We start from the raw sequence: 22195 nt of genomic DNA on the forward strand, positions 1-22195 counted from the left end.
TTAGGGCAGATTGTCAAAAATCAGGGCAGACACCCCAAACTGGTGGTATGTTCTATAATTACATTTCACCAACCTACTAAAAAATGTGAACTCCTGAAGCACTATAACAGTCTTACCATGGAGTCACAGATATTGGGCAGTGGGGATTCTACTCTATTTTACCACCCAGGCAAGCTGGACTATGTGATAGATCAGGGATTGGCAACCTTTGGCACGTGACTCATGAAGGAAATCCACTGGTGGGCCGGGACGGTTTTTTACGTGCAGCGTCCTCAGGTTCGGCCGGTCACAGCTCCCACTGGCCGCAGTTCACTGTTCCATTGGCCTTGAATAGCAAACTGCGGCCAGCGGGAGCTACAATCGGCTGAACCTGCGGACGCCGCAGGTAAACAAACCATCCCAACCCACCAGTGGATTTCCCTGATGGGACACATGCCAAAGGTTGCTGATCCCTTTGATAGATGGTCACTTTACACCAAAAATCACAGCAATATTCAGCAAAGAATTATGTGGCACCTTATAGACTAACAAACGTATTGGAGCATGAGCTTTCATGGGTGAATACCCGCTTTGTTGGATGCATCCAATGAAGTGGGTATTGACCCACAAAAGCTCATGCTCCAACATGTTTGTTAGTCTATAAGATGCCACAGAACTCTTTGCTGCTTCCAGACTAACACAGCTACCCCTCTGATACTTAGCAATATTCCAGTTACTCCCAGTTCCAAAGGATGGGTCGCTTACCCTGGGTCATTTGTACTCAGATTGCAAACCAAAGACAATATCTGTAACCAGTCCTGTAATTAACTAAAGATTTATTAACAAAGAAAAGAAATGAGAGTTATTTACAAGGTTAAATTAGGAAACATACACAGAAAAAAATGAGTTACGTTGTAGATTTAAAAAGGTAATAAAAGTTTCTATAATAAGCAGCTTTATATATTATTTGAGGCTGACTCATGCCAACAGCATGAGGATCTCTTGCTTATGATTAGGAATCTTTGCCCCTCAGAGTCCAGACAGCATAAAGAGACCAAGTTTCTCCTTGTCATGGATTTTTATCCCCCATCAACCCGGAATCCAAGCTTATGATATGAGTTCATGCACAGGCCTCCCTATCCAGGATGGAGTTAGGAGTGCAATCAACAACGTCTCTGTCCTTTGGTGCTACACAATGCCTCATTTTCCTTTAATGGGACATATTGTGTGCTGGATGAACACTTTACCTTAATTACTGCTTCTTTTTCCTGTTGGGTGAGTTATACAGTAACAAAGGTTTACAATGAAAACACTCAGTATAACTTTATACCACGGATACAGATATTATAAGTAAGATTAATACATGCAGCATCCTACAAGCATTCCATAAAGTCTAAACACATTCTTAATAACACTAATATCTATTTCAAGTACACTAACCCACAGGTAAGCCAGACTAGTTTCCAGCTATGCATTTGTCAATGTTCAGCCCTGGGGCCTTGGTTTGACCTGGCACCTGATCTGCCAGAGTCACAATGTGATTTCCCAAAAGTGCTAAGCATTGGCCTAGGCTTGCTCTCTTTGAAGTCAGTGCTGAAACTCTGCTTGACATCAGTGAGAGCAGACTTAGGCCAACACTGAACACTTTTAGGAAAATCCCGCTTTTAAGGACTATGTATGTCACTTTCCTCATTTGCAGATGAGGATTATACCTAATATAGGTATAATGGAGGGCTATAGCCTGTCTTAATTCATTTTTGTAAAGTTCCTCAGATAGAAATTGCAACATAAAGGCAACTATTAGGTGGCTTAGACACTGAAGAGGTGAAGCAAGAAACTATGCAGAGCATAGGAGTGGGGCGAGTGTCAGGAAGTTTTGGTGGTCTAGCTATTACAAAGCTTCTGAACAAGCTATACAAAGTCTGTGGGTGGGTGGGCTGTGGGCGTGTGTGGGGGGGTGGGTGTTGGGGAGTCTAGGACTCTAGCAGCTGTAATGTATGTCCCCATCCCCCTTTGAGGGCACTCTGTAATGTTCTTTAGTACTGATGGGAACAAAAAGTCCAGCTTTTGAGGTTTAGCCTATAATAGGATGTGTTGTGTGGGGGAGGACGAGTGATCTTTAATCACTGGGCTCCTATAAATGAGAGGAGGAAGAAATAATTTGTGGGTTTTTTTCCTTCATTCTTCCACTTTTGCCAAGTTTATGGCAAGTATAAATATGCTCCCTTATATTCTCCATTTTGCTTGGCAATTGTAACACAGTCCATTTAATCCACATTACTCAGTGTTCTGTTTCCCAGTTCAGTGGCAGTGCCAAGAACAACAGTAGACTCTAAGAGTATTTACTTTACAAAATTGTGTTTGCCAGAAAGCAAAGCGCATTTGCAATTAACTAAATTAAATGAAGCAAAAACAAGTAAAAAGGCAAATGAGGAGGTACAAAGGTTTTATTCTTCAGGTTTGAATTTATAGGAGGGTTTAGATTGTCCATTTATTTTCAAAGCCTGAAATGAAATACAGAGTGGAATTTGTTGTTGTAACTGTCATTTTTTGATTCTTCCAAAATATATACCTGGATGTATCATTATAGGTGGAGCATGTAACTGCTCGTATATTTAAGGTAGCCTATCCTTTCCCATTATAAATCTCTATTTTCATTATAACATTATTGAACTTTAACTGTTTTAGCTGAAATTTTCTGTTTGGTGTCTGACTCAGATTTTTTTTTCTGAAAAATTTGATCAAGGATGGCTCAGCCATTTCAGAAAACAAAGCTAGTGAAAATTGCTGGTGTTTAAAAAAATCTACTGAGCAAGCAAAAAACACATCTGACCATTATTGAAAACCTCTAGTGCTTCGGTGGTTTGTAGCAGGAACTTCAAATTACATAGCGGGAGAGCCAAACTGTAAGTGCCCTATGGAAATCCACCAAGATCTGGCTCAGTTTAAACCTCTTGCCAAGGCTGACTCTGGCACTTTGAGTGCAGAAGGTGGGGCTCCTCAAGGATTCTAAAAATTAATACTGGTCACTTTGGGCTGGGATTAAACTCCCAAGGTCACAGCTTCTCTCTGACCTTGGATGGGTAGATGCTGCCACCACTCAAGTGCAAAAAAAAAAAAAAAAAAAAAACTTTTTGAGAACCCAGGAAGGAGCACTTGGGAATTCCTTCCTGTGGGGTACCCTCAAGTCCTTTCACTCCCCCTCCAGGAAGAGCTGAGAAAGAAAACAAAGGAAATTAGCTGTTGCTCCGGCTAATTAAACAACTTATGCACAAACCTCTTAGGATACCAAAAATCCAATCCTGTTCTTAAAAAAGGTAAATTTTATTTAAAAAAAAAAGGAAAGAAAATAGATCTGGAATTTAGGCTTTTCCTAGATTTAAAAAAAAAACCACTTACAAAAATTAAATATCAAGAATAGCCTTCTTGAGGTCCAGCTTAAAGGTTACAAGTAAAACAAAAGCATTTGGGGTTAGCACAGAGGAGTCCATAAGCCAATAAGAAATAAATAGAGATAACCTAGTTGCATCTTGCTAGACATTTTATGATCTACTTACATATCTGGGGTTCAAATGAGGCATTTTAGGTATGATCTGATGATTTCCATACCTGACAAAAAGCTTTATTACAGAATAGTCTCAGCCCTGTCTCTGCTCTGTCCTCTCTCTCCGGAGAAGAACAACAGCCAGACAAAGAGAAGTTTTTTTTCCCAATTTTAAAAAGTTCTAGCCCTCCCATTGCCTCTTTTGGTCAGGTGTCCACTCCCTTCCTTTTATTCATGGACTTGTTAACCCTTTACAGGTAAAGCAAGTAGAGAACAACTATCAAGAGGGATTCTATAGCTAACTGGCTGGCTTGGTGTCCACAAAAGGGACACCCACTCTCATTTATCACCCCTCTAAAAAATACCATTTGTTCATATGCTGTAGAACAGATTCATCACTGGCTTGCTAGTTTTGTGAATGCTGCAATACACTTTGCATGCTCCCAGATCTCGCTTGCCTTTCCATATCAGCATCTCTTGCATTGTGGGAAGTACAGTGAACTGGAGGCTAAGAGACCATGAGTTCACATCTTGCCTCTGTGACAGATGGCAATTTCCTGCAATATATTTGGGAGATCTCACTGTGTTAAGTTTATGTATCGTTGTGCACCAGGAACTGTATGCATTTCCATGGGGAAAGGTGACTATAGCTTTCTAGGAACTAGGAACAGTTGTGGCTGATTAGGCAAATTGACTGAGGTTATAACACCTCCAAGGAGGTACCGTCACTTGCAGAGGCTCAAATATACTGGCTCAAATTGGAGTCTCCAGAGACTCCTGACAAATAAAGAACTTTTAGATAAATAGTCTGACTTTAAATTGACTTAGAGCCTTCTTTCTGATACAGCAAATGGGCAGAACCTTCAGCCAATGGTGGGGGAAAGAGGAGATGGGATGCATCACTTGATTATTACCTGTTCTATTCATTCCCTCTGGGGCGCATGGCATTGGCCACTGTTGGAAGACAGGATACTGGGCTAGATGGGCCTTTGGTCTGACCCAGTATGGCCTTTCTTATGTGGCAACCTTTGGCAGGTATCAATCCTTCCAACCCTTCCCTGGTCCAAGGTTGGAGTTGGGGTGGCCTCTGTTAATTTTTTTAGCATGTGCTTAGGTTATTTTATTTTTAATATCTTTTCTTTGCATTGCTTTCACCTTAAGAATAAGTGTGCTTGCTAATAAGAGCTGTGTGGTAACTCATAACTGCTGGCAATTATGTTATTCTTAGCCTTCAAAGAGTTAGCAGTGCACAGACCTTGGCCTGGTTAGGCAGTATGGTCTGCTGAGAATAACACAGTGTATGCAGGGAACTGTGCAGCCTGGAAAAACCTCAGTCAAGAGAGAGAGAGGTGCAGGTCTCCACCCAAAAGAGATGACTGCTGGCGAGCTGGGACCCTAGATTGGGTGCCCTTACTGGACCACAGAGAAATTCACTGTGGAACTGTGACAGCCTCTTTCTATGCATTTCACAACTCTTATATTGACTGAGGCACAAGCTCCAGTGCAGAGCAAAAGGAGGAGATGGTTTGCAACTCTCCTATTCAGGGGCTGAGAGCCATAAGAGCTGTCTTAACTTGTGCGCTCCTCTACTATGACCCATCATATAACTTCTCTTGGACCAGGGCCTCCTGATGACAATGTGGAACCAGCTGTGCTTCTACAGAGGACCTCTGTGCCGAGGGTATTTCTCAGGGGTGAGGTCATTGTGGACTACTTATGCCAGTTAGCCAGCAGAAACAGGGTGAATTCCCCTGATGATGTCTTGGCCTTTTCATTATTCAGTCCTGCCCTGGAATGAACACTAATAGAGTGAATTAGTCAATTCCTGAATTCCAAGTGAAAAGGTTATAAAAGCCATGGAGACCAAGGAAAAAGAATAAAGAATTATCAATCCTGACTGAGCACCAATGTGCAGGGCTATCTTCTGTTCTGCGTTAAATGCCTGGGTTCATTTCAAAGGAGTTTGTTACATGTAACTGTGAGCAGAATGTGGCCCAAATATCTTTTCAGGATTTATGCTATGTCAGTGATCAGGGAATGTGCTGCAGAGGTTGAATGGAGTGCACTTCACTAAGATGTGGCATGAAGATTAATTTCAGGCAATATAAGTTATGAACACCAATCTCAATCATTTAGCGAAAAAGCCTCTAGGTCTCAAGGAACTCTGCAAAATACAATAAAATCAGTTAACTGTGTTCTGCACTCACATGAACATGGTCTAATCAGGTGACTTTAACCTTGCTATGGAATATCCTGTGTTCAGAACTACAGAAACACAACCAGACTCTAAAGCAAGGGGTTCTCAAACTTTTTCTTTCTGAGCCCCCTCAACATGCTAGAAAAAACGTAATGGCCTACTTGTGCCACAACAACTATTTATCTGTGTATAAAAAACAGGGTTAGCATTAGGGAGTATCAAGTAGGGCAATTGCCCGGGACCCAGTCCCATGCCACAGGAGGCTCTGTGAAGCTAAGTTGCTCAGGCTTCAGCTTCAGCTCTGATTGGGAGGGCTCAGGGACCCAGGCTTCAGGCCCATTTGGCTTTCTGCCCTGGGCCCCAGCATGTCTAATGCTGATCCTGCTTTGCAGATTCACTGAAACCTGCCTGCAGCATCCCAGTGGACCCTGATCCCTGGTTGAGAATTACTGCTCTAGTGAAGTCCTTGATATTGCTCATAATTAGCATAGTTATCAAAGGTCCTGAACTGTCAGACCTCACCATTAAAATAAATGAGACAGGAAATGCTGACATGGTAGTTTTACATATGTTTTCTCACAGGTTTGCATATATTATTAAACCTGTTAATGAAGATGATGAAAAATCAGGCTATTAAGATCTCAGTACTGGGTGCATTGGTGCATTAATTCTTTCTCCTTCTCTTTTCTTTGATATTTCAGTGCTACGGCTACTAAAGGATGGTGCAGATCCTCACACTCTTATTTCCTCAGGAGGCTCCTTGCTCCATCTGGTAAGAGTGATTGAAGATTAATGTTAGTGACAGTGGATAAATATGGCAAGATTCTGAGTAGCATATTGGGCATATTAACAACAAGAAAGGTTTATCAGTAATTTTTCATCTACACTGAGCACCACGGTGATTATAATTGCATCTAGCTGTGCAAGTAAAATACATGATGGTGTTCAAAAGGCTTATGTAGGGATGCATCATGTAGTATGGATAGTTATTAGCAAAATCCAGTTAGATGTTTTAGGCATAAATTATCTGCACAGTAAGTAAGAGCAAAGGAAAAATTGTCTGCTTCATAAGACGGAGAAATGCAATATTTTAACACCTTCACAGACTAGAAAAAAGACAATTTAACCTTCAGTTTAACTGATGTCATTCCTTCCTTTTGATTTTTTCAGTGTTGATTTCGTACAAATGGAAATATAACACAGTATCTGCATTGAGATCACCGTAGTTATTTGTATTTCAGATTAAGTGATTAAAAGAAAAGGGAGCAGGTTTCTGTTTACGAGGTAATTAAGGGAGAGAGAGAAATATAGCAAATACACTGGTGTCGGGTCACTTTTAGTTACTGTGAAGTACAGGATGGCAATTGGGGACTCACAGCAGAGTTGTAAGAAGCTGTTATTTTATTTTGCTGGGCCCTGTCATGCATATCATATTTTCTATTTTGACCCACACAGGTCTGCAGGGCATCTGTGTTTTGCTTTGAGGGCTGGGTCAAATGTCCCAATGCTCAGGAGAATATGACAAATTTTGCCTGTTTTGAACATAAAATGGTTAATTTGCCCAGATTCTTTCAGAAGGTTCACAAATATTAGTGAAACGTTCATGTAAGCCTGCCTGGTTTTCTAGTGTGTTTAAAAAAGCCAATTAAAAACATACTTCCAAATTAAGGGCAGTATACTTGAAAATCAGAATTTAATCACACATTTCTACTGCTAGCAAACCAAATAAATCCAGTGGAAGCAATCCCATGATTACTGCTGCTACTACTTTATATTCAGACAAGGAAGTTAGTAACTCATGTCTCTAATACCAAAATAAATCGTATTCATCTTAATCTACCTTACAGAGTGTACTTGATCCACTCCTGCAGACGTATTGGCCTTTAAACTACATGGGAGTTCTGTCTGTGGGATGCAGCTGTAGGTTCTATCTCTGACTGTACAGAACCCTGATGCCTCCAGCTGAGTGAAAATCAGAATTTCTGTCCACTGGGCAATTCCAATACTGCAACATTTGTTTTCGTTGCAAACCTGCACAAAAAGTTGAATTTGTCAAAAAATTTCCAGGAATGGAATATTTAGAAAAAAATTCAGTTTGGAAACAGTGAAATGTTTCATTTTGAGTCAGTTCAACATCAATCTGTGCAGAAGGGAATCTGCATTGCATCATGGCAGATATAATCTGGCCAGAGAGCCCAGTCCATAGGTGAAAATGGAGGCCTTAATGCCAATGCCAATGAGGCCGTTAGTCACTCTACAAAATGCAGCTTAATGATGAATTGACTAAAAATTAAACATTTTGGGTCAGCTCAACAAACTGAAATATTTCAATTTGTATTGAACCAACCTGAAACAAAATATTTTGTTTAGATTTTCCCAACAGAAATTTGAAAAATTTCAGCAAAATTGAAACTTTCCCACAGAAAAGTTTGATTTTTGTGGAAACTACATTTTCTGTCAAAAACAGTGATGTACAGCACACACTCCTTTGCTTCCCTGGCCAGCACCATTCACTTTGGTGCTGGCTGGAAGCAGGGCCTGTGGTGGAGCATGGGCTGAATCATAGAATCATAGAATACCAGGGTTGGAAGGGACCTCAGGAGGTCATCTAGTCCAACGCCCTGCTCAAAGCACCAATTCTCAACAAAATCATCTCATTCAGGGCTTTGTCAAGCCTGACCTTAAAAACATCTAAGGAAGGAGATTCCATCACCTCCCTAGGTAATCCATTCCAGTGCTTCACCACCCTCTTAGTGATTTTTTTTCCTAATATCCTAATAACCTCTCCCACTGCAACTTGAGACCATTGCTCCTTGTTCTGTCATCTGGTACCACTGAGAACAGTCTATATCCATCCTCTTTGGAATCCCCTTTCAGGTAGTTGAAAGCAGCTATCAAATCCCCTCTCACTCTTCTCTTCTGCAGACTAAACAATCCCAGTTCCCTCAGCCTCTCCTCATAAATGATGTGCTCCAGCCCCCTGATCATTTTTGTTGCCCTCTGCTGGACTTTTTCCAATTTTTCCACATCTTTCTTGTAGTGTGGGGTCCAAAACTGTACACAGTACTCCAGATGAGTCCTCACCAATGTTGAATAGAGGGGAATGATCAAGTCCCTCGATCTGCTGGCAATGCCCCTACTGTACAGCCCAAAATGTTGTTAGCCTTCTTGGCAACAAGGGCACACTGTTGACTCATATCCAGCTTCTCGTCCACTGTAACCCCTAAGTCCTTTTCTGCAGAACTGCTGCTTAGCCATTCTGTTCCTAGTCTGTAACAGTGAATGGGATTCCTCCATCCTAAGTGCAGGACTCTGCACTTGTCCTTGTTGCACCTCATCAGGTTTCTTTTGGCCCAATCCTCTAATTTGTCTAGGTCCCTCTGTATCCTATCCCTACCATCCAGTGTATCTACCACTCCTCCCAGTTTAGTGTCATCTGCAAACTTGCTGAGAGTGCAGTCCATGCCAGCCTCCAGATCATTAATGAAGATATTGAACAAAACTGGCCCCAGGACCGACCCTTGAGGCACTCTGCTTGAAACTGGCTGCCAACTAGACATGAAGCCATTAATCACTACCCGTTGAGCCTGATGATCTAGCCAGCTTTCTATCCACCTTATAGCCCATTCATCCAGCCCATACTTCAACTTGCCGCCAAGAATACTGTGGGAGACCGTATCAAAAGGTTTGCTACAGTCAAGGAATAACACATCCACTGCTTTCCCCTCATCCTCAGGCCCAGGTATCTCCTCATAGAAGGCAATTAGGTTAATCAGGCATGACTTGCCCTTGGTGAATCCATGCTGACTGTTCCTGATCATTTTCCTCTCCTCTAAGTGCTTCAGAATTGATTCCATGAGGATCTGCTCCATGATTTTTCCAGGGACTGAGGTGAGGCTGACTGGCCTTTAGTTCCCTGGATCCTCCTTCTTCCCTTTTCTAAAGATGGGCACTACATTAGCCTTTTTCCAGTCATCCGGGACCTCCCCCGATCACCATGAGTTTTCAAAGATAATGGCCAATGGCTCTGCAATAACATCTGCAAACTCCTTTAGCACTCTTGGATGCAGTGCATCTGGCCCCATGGACTTGTGCTTCTCCAGTTTTTCTAAATAGTCCTGAACCACTTCTTTCTCCACAGAGGGCTGATCATCTCCTACCCATACTGTGCTGCCCAGTGCAGCAGTCTGGAAGCTGGCCTTGTTTGTGAAGACAGAGGCAAAAAAAGCATTGAGTACACATCCTTTATCACTAGGTTGCCTCCCTCATTCAGTAAGGGGCCCACACTTTCCTTGACTTTCTTCTTATTTCTAACATACCTGAAGAAACCCTTCTTATTACTCTTAAGATGTCTTGCTAGCTGCAACTCCAAGTGTGATTTGGCCTTCCTGATTTCACTCCTGCATCCCTGAGCAATATTTTTACAGTCCTCTCTGGTCATTTGTTAATCTTCCACTTCTTGTAAGCTTCTTTTTTGCGTTTAAGATCAGAAAGGATTTCACTGTTAAGCCAAGCTGGTCGCCTGCCATATTTACTATTCTTTCTACACATCGGGATGGTTTGTTCCTGCAACCTCAATAAGGATTCTTTAAAATACAGCCAACTCGCCTGGATTCCTTCCCCACTCATGTTATTCACCCAGGGGATCCTGCCCATCAGTTCCCTGAGGGAGTCAAAGTCTGCTTTTCTGAAGTCCAGGGTCCATATTCTGCTGCTCTCCTTTCTTCCTTGTGCCAGGATCCTGAACTCGACCATCTCATGGTCACTGCTTCCCAGGTTCCCATCCACTTTTGCTTCCCATACTAATTCTTCCTGGTTTGTGAGCATCAGGTCTAGAAGAGCTCTGCCCCTAGTTGGTTCCCCCAGCACTTGCACCAGGAAATTGTCCCCTACACTTTCCAAAAACTTCCTGGATTGTCTATGCACCACTGTACTGCTCTCCCAGCAGATATCAGGGTGATTAAAGTCTCCCATGAGAACCAGGGCCTGCGATCTAGAAACTTCTGCTAGTTGCCAGAAGAAAGCCTCATCCACCTCACCCCCTGGTCTTGTGGTCTATGGCAGACTCCCAGCACGACATCACCCTTGTTGCTCACACTTCTAAACTTAATGCAGAAACAGGTTTTTTTGCAATTTCATACTGGAGCTCTGAGCAGTCATACTCCACTCTTACATACAATGCAACTCCCCCACCTTTTCTGTCCTGCCTGTCTTTCCTAAACAGTTTATATCCATCCATGACAGTACTCCAGTCAAGTGAGTTATCCCACCAAGTCTCTGTTATTCCAATCACATCATAGTTCCTTGACTGTGCCAGAACTTCCAGTTCTCCCTTCTTGTTTCCCAGGCTTCTTGCATTTGTGTATAGGCACTTAAGATAACTTGCTGATTGTCTCGCTTTCTCAGTTTGAGACAGGAGTCCTCCCCTCTTGCACACTCCTGCTTGTGCTTCCTCCTGGTATCCCATTTCCCCACTTACCTCAGGGCTTTGGTCTCCTTCCCCCGGTGAACCTAGTTTAAAGACCTCCTCACTAGGTTAGCCAGCCTGCTTGCAAAGATGCTCTTCCCTCGCTTCGTTAGGTGGAGCCCGTCTCTGCCTAGCACTCCTCCTTCTTGGAACACCATCCCATGGTCAAAGAATCCAAAGCCTTCTCTCTGACAGCACCTGGGTAGCCATTCTTTGACTTCCACAATTTGACGTTCTCTACTCAGGCCTTTTCCTTGCACAGAGAGGATGGACGAGAACACCACTTGTGCCTCAAACTCCTTTATCCTTCGTCCCAGAGCCACATAGTCTGCAGTGATCCGCTCAAGGTCATTCTTGGAAGTATCACTGGTGCCCACGTGGAGAAGCAGGAAGGGATAGCGATCCGAGGGCTTGATGACTCTCGGCAGTCTCTCCGTCACATCATGAATCCTAGCTCCTGGCAAGCAACAGACCTCTCGGTTTTCTCAGTCGGGACGGCAGATAGATGACTCAGTCCCCCTGAGGAGAGAGTCCTCAACCATCACCACCTGCCTCCTTCTCTTGGGAGTCGTGGAACCCCCGTCCCTAGGACAGTGCATCTCATGCCTTCCAATCGGTGGAGTCTCCTTCTGCTCCCTTCCCTCAGATGTATCATCTAGTCCACTCTCCACATTAGTACCTATGGAGAGAACATGAAAATGGTTGCTCACCTGTATCTCCATTGCTAGTACATGGACGCTCCTCTTTCTTCTTCTGAAGGAGGTGCTACAAAACCCCATTGTCTTATCATATTTCTGCTTGAGAGAACCCTACAAAACCTAAGTGGCATTAAATGATTCAAATTTATGCTGGATTTGGAATTTTTTTGTATTTATTTGACAGTTTTTGCTTTGTCGACCTAGAGGACCACCTGCCTCTGTGTGCCACATGAAGTTCACAGTCTAAGGGCCAAATCCTGTGTGTGCAAATAATCCCTTTAAAATGTGTAGGGTTCTACTTATGTGAGTAAGAGAGCAGGATCCTTTTTTATACACACATAACACAGTCCAAACATGATGTCCAGGACAAAGGTACAACTTTAAGCTTTCGCTTTGTTTTTAGGAGTATTCTGTATAAATGATGAGTTATCACTGAAAGGCCTTACAGAAGAAGAATGCTTTAAGGGAGAGATGAGTGTAGACAGACAATATAACTCCTTAATCTTTTCAATTTTCAAATGTAAGGTCCATCAAGTAAGAACCAAAATTTCAGCCAACATGTATCTTGCCAAAAACATCATTTGGAGAATAAGAAAAAGATTATTGAAAAACAAGTTTTCCCACAGTTAATTGGTAATCCCTGTGATAAATCAAGAGAGTTCAGTAAATATCAGATAGCACTTTTTTCTAGAGAAAAAGATCCTACCTTCTTTGAAGTCAGCTGCAAATTGTCCATTGACTTCAGTGGGGTCAGGGGTTCACCACTGGTACCCAGCCTTCATGTTCCCTTTTTTTTGAAGGCTGTGAGTAGCTCCAGGTCAGCTACCATAGCTGTTGGCCATTAGGCTTAGTTCTAAAATGTCTAATTTAGATACTTGGGCCCAAGTTTGTTACACAGTTGTAACCCTGATTAATTTAATATGGCTTCATGAGTATAATAGAGGGCAGAATTTGGCCTCCTAAAAGTATACTACTATTTCAGTTTGGTTTGGAGAGACATATGTTTCCCATTTTACGTATATGGAGCACAGCAGCATTATCACACAGACATATTACAGGTACAATGTAACCTTACTAAACTCAAGACTCTTGACTCTGTGTCGGGAATTCCAACTCTCTTCCCAACATCATTTTACAATTTTTAGCCATTCCTGTATGCTGTTGCCTTGCATCCTAAACACATGGTGCCTATCAACCAATGCAGTGCTGCCCATCTTCACCCCATTCATGTTAGGTGTTCTTGTGTCTTATATCTCAGAAGACCAGAAGAAAAAGAAGAAAAAAAAATAATTCTCTTCTCTGGCCTTGTAATATTGTTGTTGTCCTTACTCACATGTGTCATAACATTTTTCCCAGATCTGGACCTTAGCGTCCAAAATATGGGTGTTAGCATGAAAACCTCCAAGCTTAGTTACCAGCTTGGACCTGATAACACTGCCACCAGCCAGGGATTTATACAGTGCCTAGCTCACTGTGGTCTCCTCAAAACCTTCCCTGGGGGACCCCAAGACTCAGATTCCTTGAGTCTCACAACAAAGGGGAATAAACCATTTCCCTTCCCCCTCCTCCCCTCCAGGTGCTCCCTCCCTGGGTTCCTGGAGAGATATACAGAAGCAAGCTCCGTGAATCTAAACAGAGGGACTCCACCCTCCCTGTTTCCAGTCCTGGAAAACACCAGTACCGAGAGAGTTAATCTCTTCCCCACCCCCCTTCACCCAGAGGGTATGCAAAGTCAGGCTAGTAAATCTAACACAAAGAGATTTTCCCCCTGACTTCTTCCTCCCACCAATTCCCTGGTGAGCTGCAGACTCAATTCCCTGGAGTCCCCACTAAAGAAAATCTCCAACAGGTCTTAAAAAGAAAGCTTTATATAAAAAGAAATAAAAGGACGTAAAAATGGTCTCTCTGTATTAAGGTGACAAATACAGGGTCATTTGTTTAAAAGAAAAAAAATGAATAAACAGCCTTATCCAAAATGAATACAATTTAACACATTCCAGCAACTACACACATGTAAATACAAAAGAAAACAATATAAACCTTATTGTCTTACTATCTTTGTACTTACAACTTGGAAACAGAAGATTAGAAAGCCAGGAGACAGAAAGATCACTCTCAGAGCCGAGAAGGCACAGATACAAGACAAAGAACAAAGAACTCACACACCAAAACTTCCCTCCACCCAGATTTGAAAAAGTCTTGTTTCCTGATTGGTCCTCTGGTCAGGTGTTTCAGGTTACTCCTTTCCAGGTGAAAGAGACATTAACCCTTAGCTATCTGTTTATGACAACATGCCCCTCTGTGTTTTAGGAGTCACCAACAAAAGTTCTAGGTCAAGATTTTCAGAAGTGATGAGTGTTTTGGAGTTTCCAACTTGAGGCATCTTAAAGGAGCCTGAAATTTGAAAAGTGTTGAGCAACTTCCCTCTTAAAATGACACCCCTTTAAGGTGTGTGAAGTTGTGAACCCCAAAAAATGAGTATCTCAAAATTGCTAATCAGATCTGAAAATCTTGGCCCTAGTTAATAGCCCCAAAGCAGTGTGTCTTGTAAGCAAGCTGTCCCACTCACACTTTAAAGCCAAAAGAGAACCTTCTCTAAGGATTTTAAGTGACTCTATGTGGCAACTCTTTTTAACTGCAGTTCTCAGAGAGCTATCTTTTAGGTTTTTTGAGTTTAATGCATCATGCTTCATTACATTCAGTAGGTCTTGTGGGGCCTGTCACTACCTAAGTTAACACACAATTCTAAGAGAAGTGAAAACTTCATGCAGGGAGAAACATGATATACTGTAGAGTATGTAAGCTACTGTCTCGGTTTCGTGAATATTGTTAATTCATTTACAGCCAAATCCGGATCCCATTGTAGACAATGGCTAAATGTGCATTGATTTCAGTGTGACCCAGATTTGTCCCTCTTTTAAACACAGTGCCAATACATCTGGGGATCAGTCATGCTACAAATAGAGCAGCCAACTTTATTTCAAGATTTTTTAAAAAATATTTAAAGATTTATTTAAAGATTTGCTCACTGAGATTGTTTACGTAGCAGTTTTTAAAATTTAACTGAATCTAATCTACTTTTTGTAAGGGGAAACGATGATCCTTGTGGATTCTTTACCATTAGCGTGAGAAATCTGCTCACTCAAGAACTGAACTAAAATATATATTTGCCATAAAATATCATTCAAAAATGACTTACAATATAAAACTGTTTTATTTCCTTTTTCTTTCGTGTCTTCTCCCCACTATTCCAAAAAGTGATCTATTTCTTTAATAAAGGCTGTGGAAGATGCTGAATTAAGAGCATTATTCACATTTTTCCAGATTGGCGTATTAATGTGCTTTAAACCAGCAATTGAGAATGGGACTTTCAGAAGTACTAAGGTTTGACCGAACTCCCATTGACATCAATGGTAGCAGAGTTCAGGCCCTAAGCTTTTTTGAAATTACCCCCTGTAGCGTCCATTCTTTTGGGAGGCACAGAATTGTTTCTTTGGCGTGCCCAGTCAGTCAACCACTCTCTCTAACAAGGAAGCTAATTACGATTAATGATTTTTGTTGTGTGAAGTGGAGTAAGATTGCCAATTCATTTCACAAAGGCCACTGAACAAACATCAGAGTGCAGTGATTATTTTATTTTTGTTACTACACATCTGGGCTGTTTTCAAACCCTGATGAACTAGAGGCAAAAGATGTTGTAGTCCATTGTTTATGCCTGGAGCTGTGCAGTCCCATCTGTAATTTGTTCTGTATGAAAATTATTAGGAAAGATCAGAATCCTGGTAATGATGTAATTTAGTCAAGGGTAAATCCTGTTCTCTGTGTAGCTGTGGAAAGCAAGCCTTCTGTAAATTTGGTGTAGTTCTGTTCCCTCGGCAATAAGGAACCTTGTGGATCTTACACTAAGAGTATGTACCCATGTCACAGAGTTTATTGCCATGGATCCATCAGCTCCCTGCAGAAATGGAAGCTTAATCTTCAATACATGATCTGATCACTTTCTATGTTATGTAGAGAATAAACACAAACTGAAAAAAGTTTGTTGATAAATTCAGTTGTACCTTGAGCTAAGCCCTGTTTCTAATCTTCTCTTCTCTTTTTTAGTGTGCTCGTTATGACAATGCCTTTGCTGCAGAAATTCTGATTGACACAGGAGTAAATGTAAATCATCAGGATGAGGATTTTTGGACATCAGTGCATGTAGCCTGTGCATGTGATAATCCTGATATTGTCCTGCTACTGTTAGTAGTAAGTAAAACTATTCTGTGCATTGTTCTTAAAAATGAGACATAAGTATGCAAAAGTATGAGATCTGAAATGCTTGTGTGAATGCAACATATAAGATAACTAATCAGATCATTGAGAAGAATATATCCATATGTCATGGTTTTCTCTTTCTTTCTTTCTTAGCCCAGGTCTATGGTAAGAAATTTTTCAGGTCTGTGAAGTGACTACAGTGTAAATATCATGTCAAGGGGATTTGTTTGTTTGTTTGTTTGGTTTTGGTTTTGTTTTGGTTAGGAGATGATGTATCTGGATAATAGGTCAGTCCCAAATGGGACAAGCAGATGATTTCTTTCTCTTCTCCCCATTGCTTGCTATTAAAGACCAAGCTGTCAGATAGTCCTATCAAAATTGTTTCTCAAAACCAAGAAGTATTTTTAGCATTCAGTTAAACTCAGTATTCATGAAGAGATGTCTGTGAATTTGATGAAAGTAAGAGCAATTTAATATTGATCTAACCAACTCTGAATCTATGAAAGAAAGAACGTTTTATGTATAATAAGTATAACAGACACTACATTCAGCCTATGATAGATGAGCACTTTATTCTTGTTAAGCCTTTTCTATTTCTAAGGGCCCAGACTTTAATCTTGGCACATGGTATTGCGTGGATATTGGCTGCTGTTTATCTTATAATGTAATTTAAAGGGACAACATTGAAATTGCCCAAAGTGTGACCTAACTTTGTTTACTTGCTTATATCTATTTATAATGTCCCATTGTATTTTTTTAAAAGTAAATGGTTTAATTCTATTTTAGCTAACATATCACTGTGAGCCCCACACATTCATCATTGTCCCTAGAATGACAACCCCATGTTTACAGGCAGTGAATGAAGGGAGGAACATTTTAGGAAAGCAACACATTTAGTTTGCAACTTCCAAGTTATTACAAACTATAGCAAGAAAAAAAAGTACTGTTTTAGTGGCCAGTTCTTCAGGTCTACAAGTATGTTCACACAAAATCCTAAATGTTATAAAATGGGAATGTTTATTTAGTCCCTTTTGAAATGCACTCATCCCTTGCTGTAGGCTATTGTGTATTATAAATACCACTAGAAAACTTACTCTAAAGCAGGGTTTCATAAACTGTTGAAAGCTGACTCTTATTTGAGAAAAATGACACTAATAGTGTCCACCCTATAACCCCACCATGTGGTGTTAAAGGCCTACCCATCTTAATTCACACATCTTTTGGACCCCATTGGCTAATCTCTCATACTCTCATCCATCCTTTGGAAATGCTAATACAGATTTTCATGATATTATAGTTCCTCTCCTGTTATATATGTGTTCATAAGCAGCGAAATGGTTAAGAGTGTTGCCTTAAATAATTGCCATCAGCATCTGTATTAGCACCTATTGAAATGAATGAGATAGTTTACACCTTTGAATTATTGTAGGTTCTCTGCAAACTCAGACAGGCAACTTTCTATCAATTATTCTTGGGGCAATTTTGAAAAATTTCTTAGCATTCTTAACAGTGAGAGACTTACTTTCTTAATTTAAATCTGAGATGCTGAAGAATAATTAAGAGGTCTGTGTCTACACCCCATAACTAGTGCTTCATGACCCCATATGGGGGGCATGCCCCACACTACCAGAAACACGACAAAGAATATCACTGTATTAATGTAGAGATTAAACCAATAGTGAACTAACCCACGTAACTCCCTGTTAGCTCATCTGCTTCCTAAATCAGAGCCCTTCTTGAAAGCCAAGAGAACAGATGAGCTTTGCAGTGTTTCTTGTCAGTCAGCAGAGTCTAAATCTGTCAGATCAAGGTAGAAAGAGTTCTTGAGTGCAGGAATACTCTCAGTGAAAATATCCTGCCATCAGACCCTCCCATTTAAATTAGGGTATGTTAGGTTGAATGGCTTTTCTGATCTCAACTGCTATGGTATCTTCTGAGAAGGAGGTTTCTTATATAACCAAGACTACTGTATTTAGAACTTCATAGGTCAAAACCAGCATATTGAATTAGATCTGGAAAAAATGCAAATCGTGATGTACAGGTATAATGCATTCTATGAAAACATCGTGTCTAAGCAAGTAGAGTGTTGAAGTTTCCAAATGGTCTTCTGACTTACTCCTAATATAGAATATTCTAGTAATCCAGTTTTTAGGTGACAATAGTATGAATGACTGTATTATGAACAAAATGAACTGCATCTGAACAAAATGATTGTAATATTCTTTAGAGGCTCAGTGGAATAATGCACTCCATGCTACTACCTGAGCTTCCAGAACTAGCAGATGATCCAGTCAATCATGGGTGACAAAAGTGGGAACACTCTCCTCTGTCCCCTATGTAGGGAGCTCCAAAAACTCTTGTTACTCCTTCCAGTTGCTTTCACCAACCCACCAGTGTTATCTCTTACTGATTTGAGTCTCACCATATCATTTCTTAGAATCTTGGTGAGCCTTAGCCTTCTGTAATTTCTGAATTCATTTATGATTGCTGTTTAACTCAAGTTATCAATGACATCTGACATCTGTTTGTGATTGGTCCCATTAAGTGCAACATGTATTATGTATACTATTTTCTGGTTTTTTGTGTTGACTATATTATTATGTTCTTAAATCACAGCTGTCAGATATGATAGAGTGGGAGTTAGCCACTATAAACATTGTCATTAGTTTTGTCAAATACCTGGAAATCTTTGGCAGATGATATTTGCATATTTTGGACCAAGTTCACACCACCTTAAGTATAGGATAGTATAGGATAATACTATTTGTTGTGTATTCCTTCTTGAGAGTCCTTTAGTTTGAGAAGACCACTACATTGGCTAACATTGAGAAGTTCATGTTGCAGCAGCAATGAGCTGGTTCATGATCTTCAACACAAACTTTGATTGTGTCTAATGCTTACCCTTTCTCCATAGCCTGTTGTGTTGGACTCTTCAAGTTGAGAGATCATGGCCTCAGACATTGTGTATACATATACATAGATATATATTTTCTTTTCTTCCTGACTAATTTACAGTATAAGTAAGGAAATCTGAGCACAAACAGTCAAGAGCATCTATTCTCCGATGAAATGGGTTAACAAAATCCTAAAATATCCTATTCTCAATTTGTTTCATTAGAGAAATTATGTCTTTTTGAAACAGGGCAATATTTTCCTTATTCAAGCCTGCCATTGTTCCATGGGTATGATTTTCAAAAATGCTCAGTATTATTTACTCCTAATGACTTCAGTGGCAGCAGAGTTAGGGCAGTGTTCAGCACTTTTGAAAATCTCACTTCTGCACCCTAGGGTTTTGCCTAGAACTACAGTAGAATACAACCCCCTTATTTCAAACACAGTCTATAACCAAAGTTCTTTTGCATCCCACATCATCTGTGTGCTTTGACCCCTATTTATTACAAACCTTGCCTTTCAAAAGGTTTTGCACATCTCCTGAAACATTGCAGCATATGAGGCTGTACTATAGTTGCACAAAACCAGAGTATTTCTGTAATTTTATATACACATATATATATTGGCAAATTCTGCCCCCTTCCTATGTACTCAGCACTCCTCAGGGCAGAATTTGGCCCACACTACTTAAATCACTTACTTTTTCTCCCAGGGTTGGGAATAATAAATATAATCTTGCAGAGGGAAATTGTAAGATGAGCAATAGTTTCTGAACTGTGACATAAATAATATGTTTAGTAACATTTCATCCAAGTGAAAATGGAACTAGAAATTGCAGGGAAGCTTTTGTTTCACATCTGAAAACCATGTTTATGTGAGCTTCTGATATTAATAATTTCTTTGCCTTGAGACTGGAGTGTTTCATGATCTGTGACTAATGTGTAGTGTGGGACTGGATAATGTCCATATCAATTGCAGGCAACTTCTGTTTTGCCACAAATTTACAATGCAGTTAAAAGAGTAAATAATACTGCATAAAACCTCATGAATTCCTTCATTTTGTTTTATTTTTTAAAAATTCCCTCTTGATTTATTTGACTAAGAAAACAATTGCAGCATTTTCTCTCTTAAAGATTGAATATGCAGGATATCTACAAGTGATAAATTCAAAGAGAAAAGCCCAATCCCTCCCCAACATGGACTAAATCCTGAAATTGTATCTCATGCAAGAATGTAATGGAGGTCAATGGGAAACTTGCCCAAGTAAGGACTTCAAAATTGAGTCCTAAAAAGAAAACAGAGGGAAAGAGGGCCAACTATTTTCATAATTGTGATTAGGTTTCTCAACCCCCTATCTTGTACCCTACCTATTATACGCAGCCTTGTGGACCATATAAGTTCCAAAAGTAGATCAGGTCACAAAATGGTTTTCCCATCTCATAAGATTTTTATACTTTGAATTTTTTTCCCATCCTGAATCAGGACCAAGTTGAAATCTTGAAATTTTTTGTGAACAGATAATGTGAACATTTTTGGATTGGGTCAGTCAAAACATTTCAATAATTTAATTTAATTTCAATTAATTCTAAATGTTTCATTTAGATATTTCGATCCTTTTTATTTGTTTAACATCTAGTATAAAATAACTAAAATTTTAAAATGAAAAGATGGTTAGAACTGAAAAATTAAACTTTTCAGAAATGCCAAAACAAGTTGTTTTGACAGTTTCAAACCTTTTTTATTTTCTCACACAAATTTTTTTTGAATTCAGAGATTCATCAAAACTGACGCTTTCCTGCAAACAGTTTTGGTTTTGATAAATTGGCATTTTCTAACAAAAATAGTTTCCTCAGAAAACTCCTGGACTGTGTACCAGGCTGTCCTATTCTGGAACTAGGTCAGACAATGTAGAGAGGGAGAGGGGAGCCCCATGTTTTGACGGCAGAAATTGCAGACCTGTGGGTGACTGGGTATTCATGAAAACTCCATTCCCCCTCAGCAACTCGACTCCTAAGTGTCCGCACATTCCTCTCTTCCCACTGACCACTCTCTGAAGCTGCAGAGGCAGCAAGGGGAAAAGGAAGAGGGAATGACAAAGCAGGAGAGGCTAAACAAGAAAAATACTAACCTGCAGTTAGTTTCCCCCTGCCTCTCAGTCCCCACAGCAGGGTAATGTTCTAACCATAGGCCTCATGTATTCTCCATTTTGAAACTGTCAGCTAAGGAGGAGTTTTGGACAACACAGTCCCAAATAATCTTTCCTAGCTATAAAAGAGTTAAACAATAAAGAACTGTGCCCCAGGTCCACTGCTAGCACACGAGGAGATTCGTAGATCAAGGTAACACTGGTCTACAATTTTTGAGAAGTCGTCTGCTTCAGAGAAAAAAATGTGATATTTATTATGTATTTTGATGTGCTGAATTCAAATATGACAATTAAAACAACTGATTGGCTACTGTTTCTAAGATATTTAAGTTTTTACATTTTATATCTATGTATATTGTGTAGATAGTAGAGTTTTAATCATAAATTGTAAACCTAGGTCTTTTCATGTGTTTATGGTTGCTTTACCTGATAATATTTCACCTGTCCTGTTTAGGTAACACTTTAAAAATCAGCAAAAGGGTTATATAAATAAAATTTATTATGAAACAAAAGGCAAAAAATTATTATGTACATAGTTTAGTCCTATTCAGTGTCTACTCGGAACTTCTTGGCTTGTCTCTTGTATTCATTAAATGGAGCATCTCTTGTCACTGTCCAGCAATAGTCTGCAAGCATTGATGGGCTCCATTTGCCCTAATAGCCTGCCAGGAGATCCCACTGCTGTAGTCTGGAGCCCAGCAGCTCTGCCTTACTCTTGGGTAGTTCCAAATCCCTGACAAGGTCATTCAGTTCACCTTGTGTTATGAGGTGTGGTTCAGAGGAGGAGGATGGGAGAAAATGTGGGTCCTGTGACACTGATGGTTCAGGACCAGAAGTTTTATCCTCTTCCTCTTCCTCGTCTGACTCAAGTGACAATGATTCTGATGCATCAGGAAGCGGCAGTCAATCTCCGTGGGGTACTGGGCGTATAGCTGATGGAATGCTTGAATAATGCACAGTCCACTTTTTCTTCTTTGACATACCTTCCCTAACTGGAGGCACCACGCAGAAATAA

The 22195-nt window shown here is 40.4% G+C and overlaps 1 protein-coding gene across 3 annotated transcripts in view; it reads left to right on the forward strand.

Annotated features, from left to right (window-relative positions):
* MYO16 (myosin XVI) overlaps positions 1-22195 on the forward strand; it is a 623763-nt gene that overhangs the window by 210774 nt on the left and 390794 nt on the right. For all 3 annotated transcript variants that reach the window (XM_030568459.1, XM_030568449.1, XM_030568467.1), the window contains exons 3-4: positions 6422-6492; positions 15990-16133. In XM_030568459.1, coding sequence (XP_030424319.1) covers positions 6422-6492; positions 15990-16133 — 215 coding nt within the window. The remainder of the gene's footprint in view (positions 1-6421; positions 6493-15989; positions 16134-22195) is intronic.

The sequence above is a fragment of the Gopherus evgoodei genome, chromosome 1, assembly GCF_007399415.2.
Source record: "Gopherus evgoodei ecotype Sinaloan lineage chromosome 1, rGopEvg1_v1.p, whole genome shotgun sequence".
Lineage (NCBI taxonomy): Eukaryota > Metazoa > Chordata > Testudines > Testudinidae > Gopherus > Gopherus evgoodei.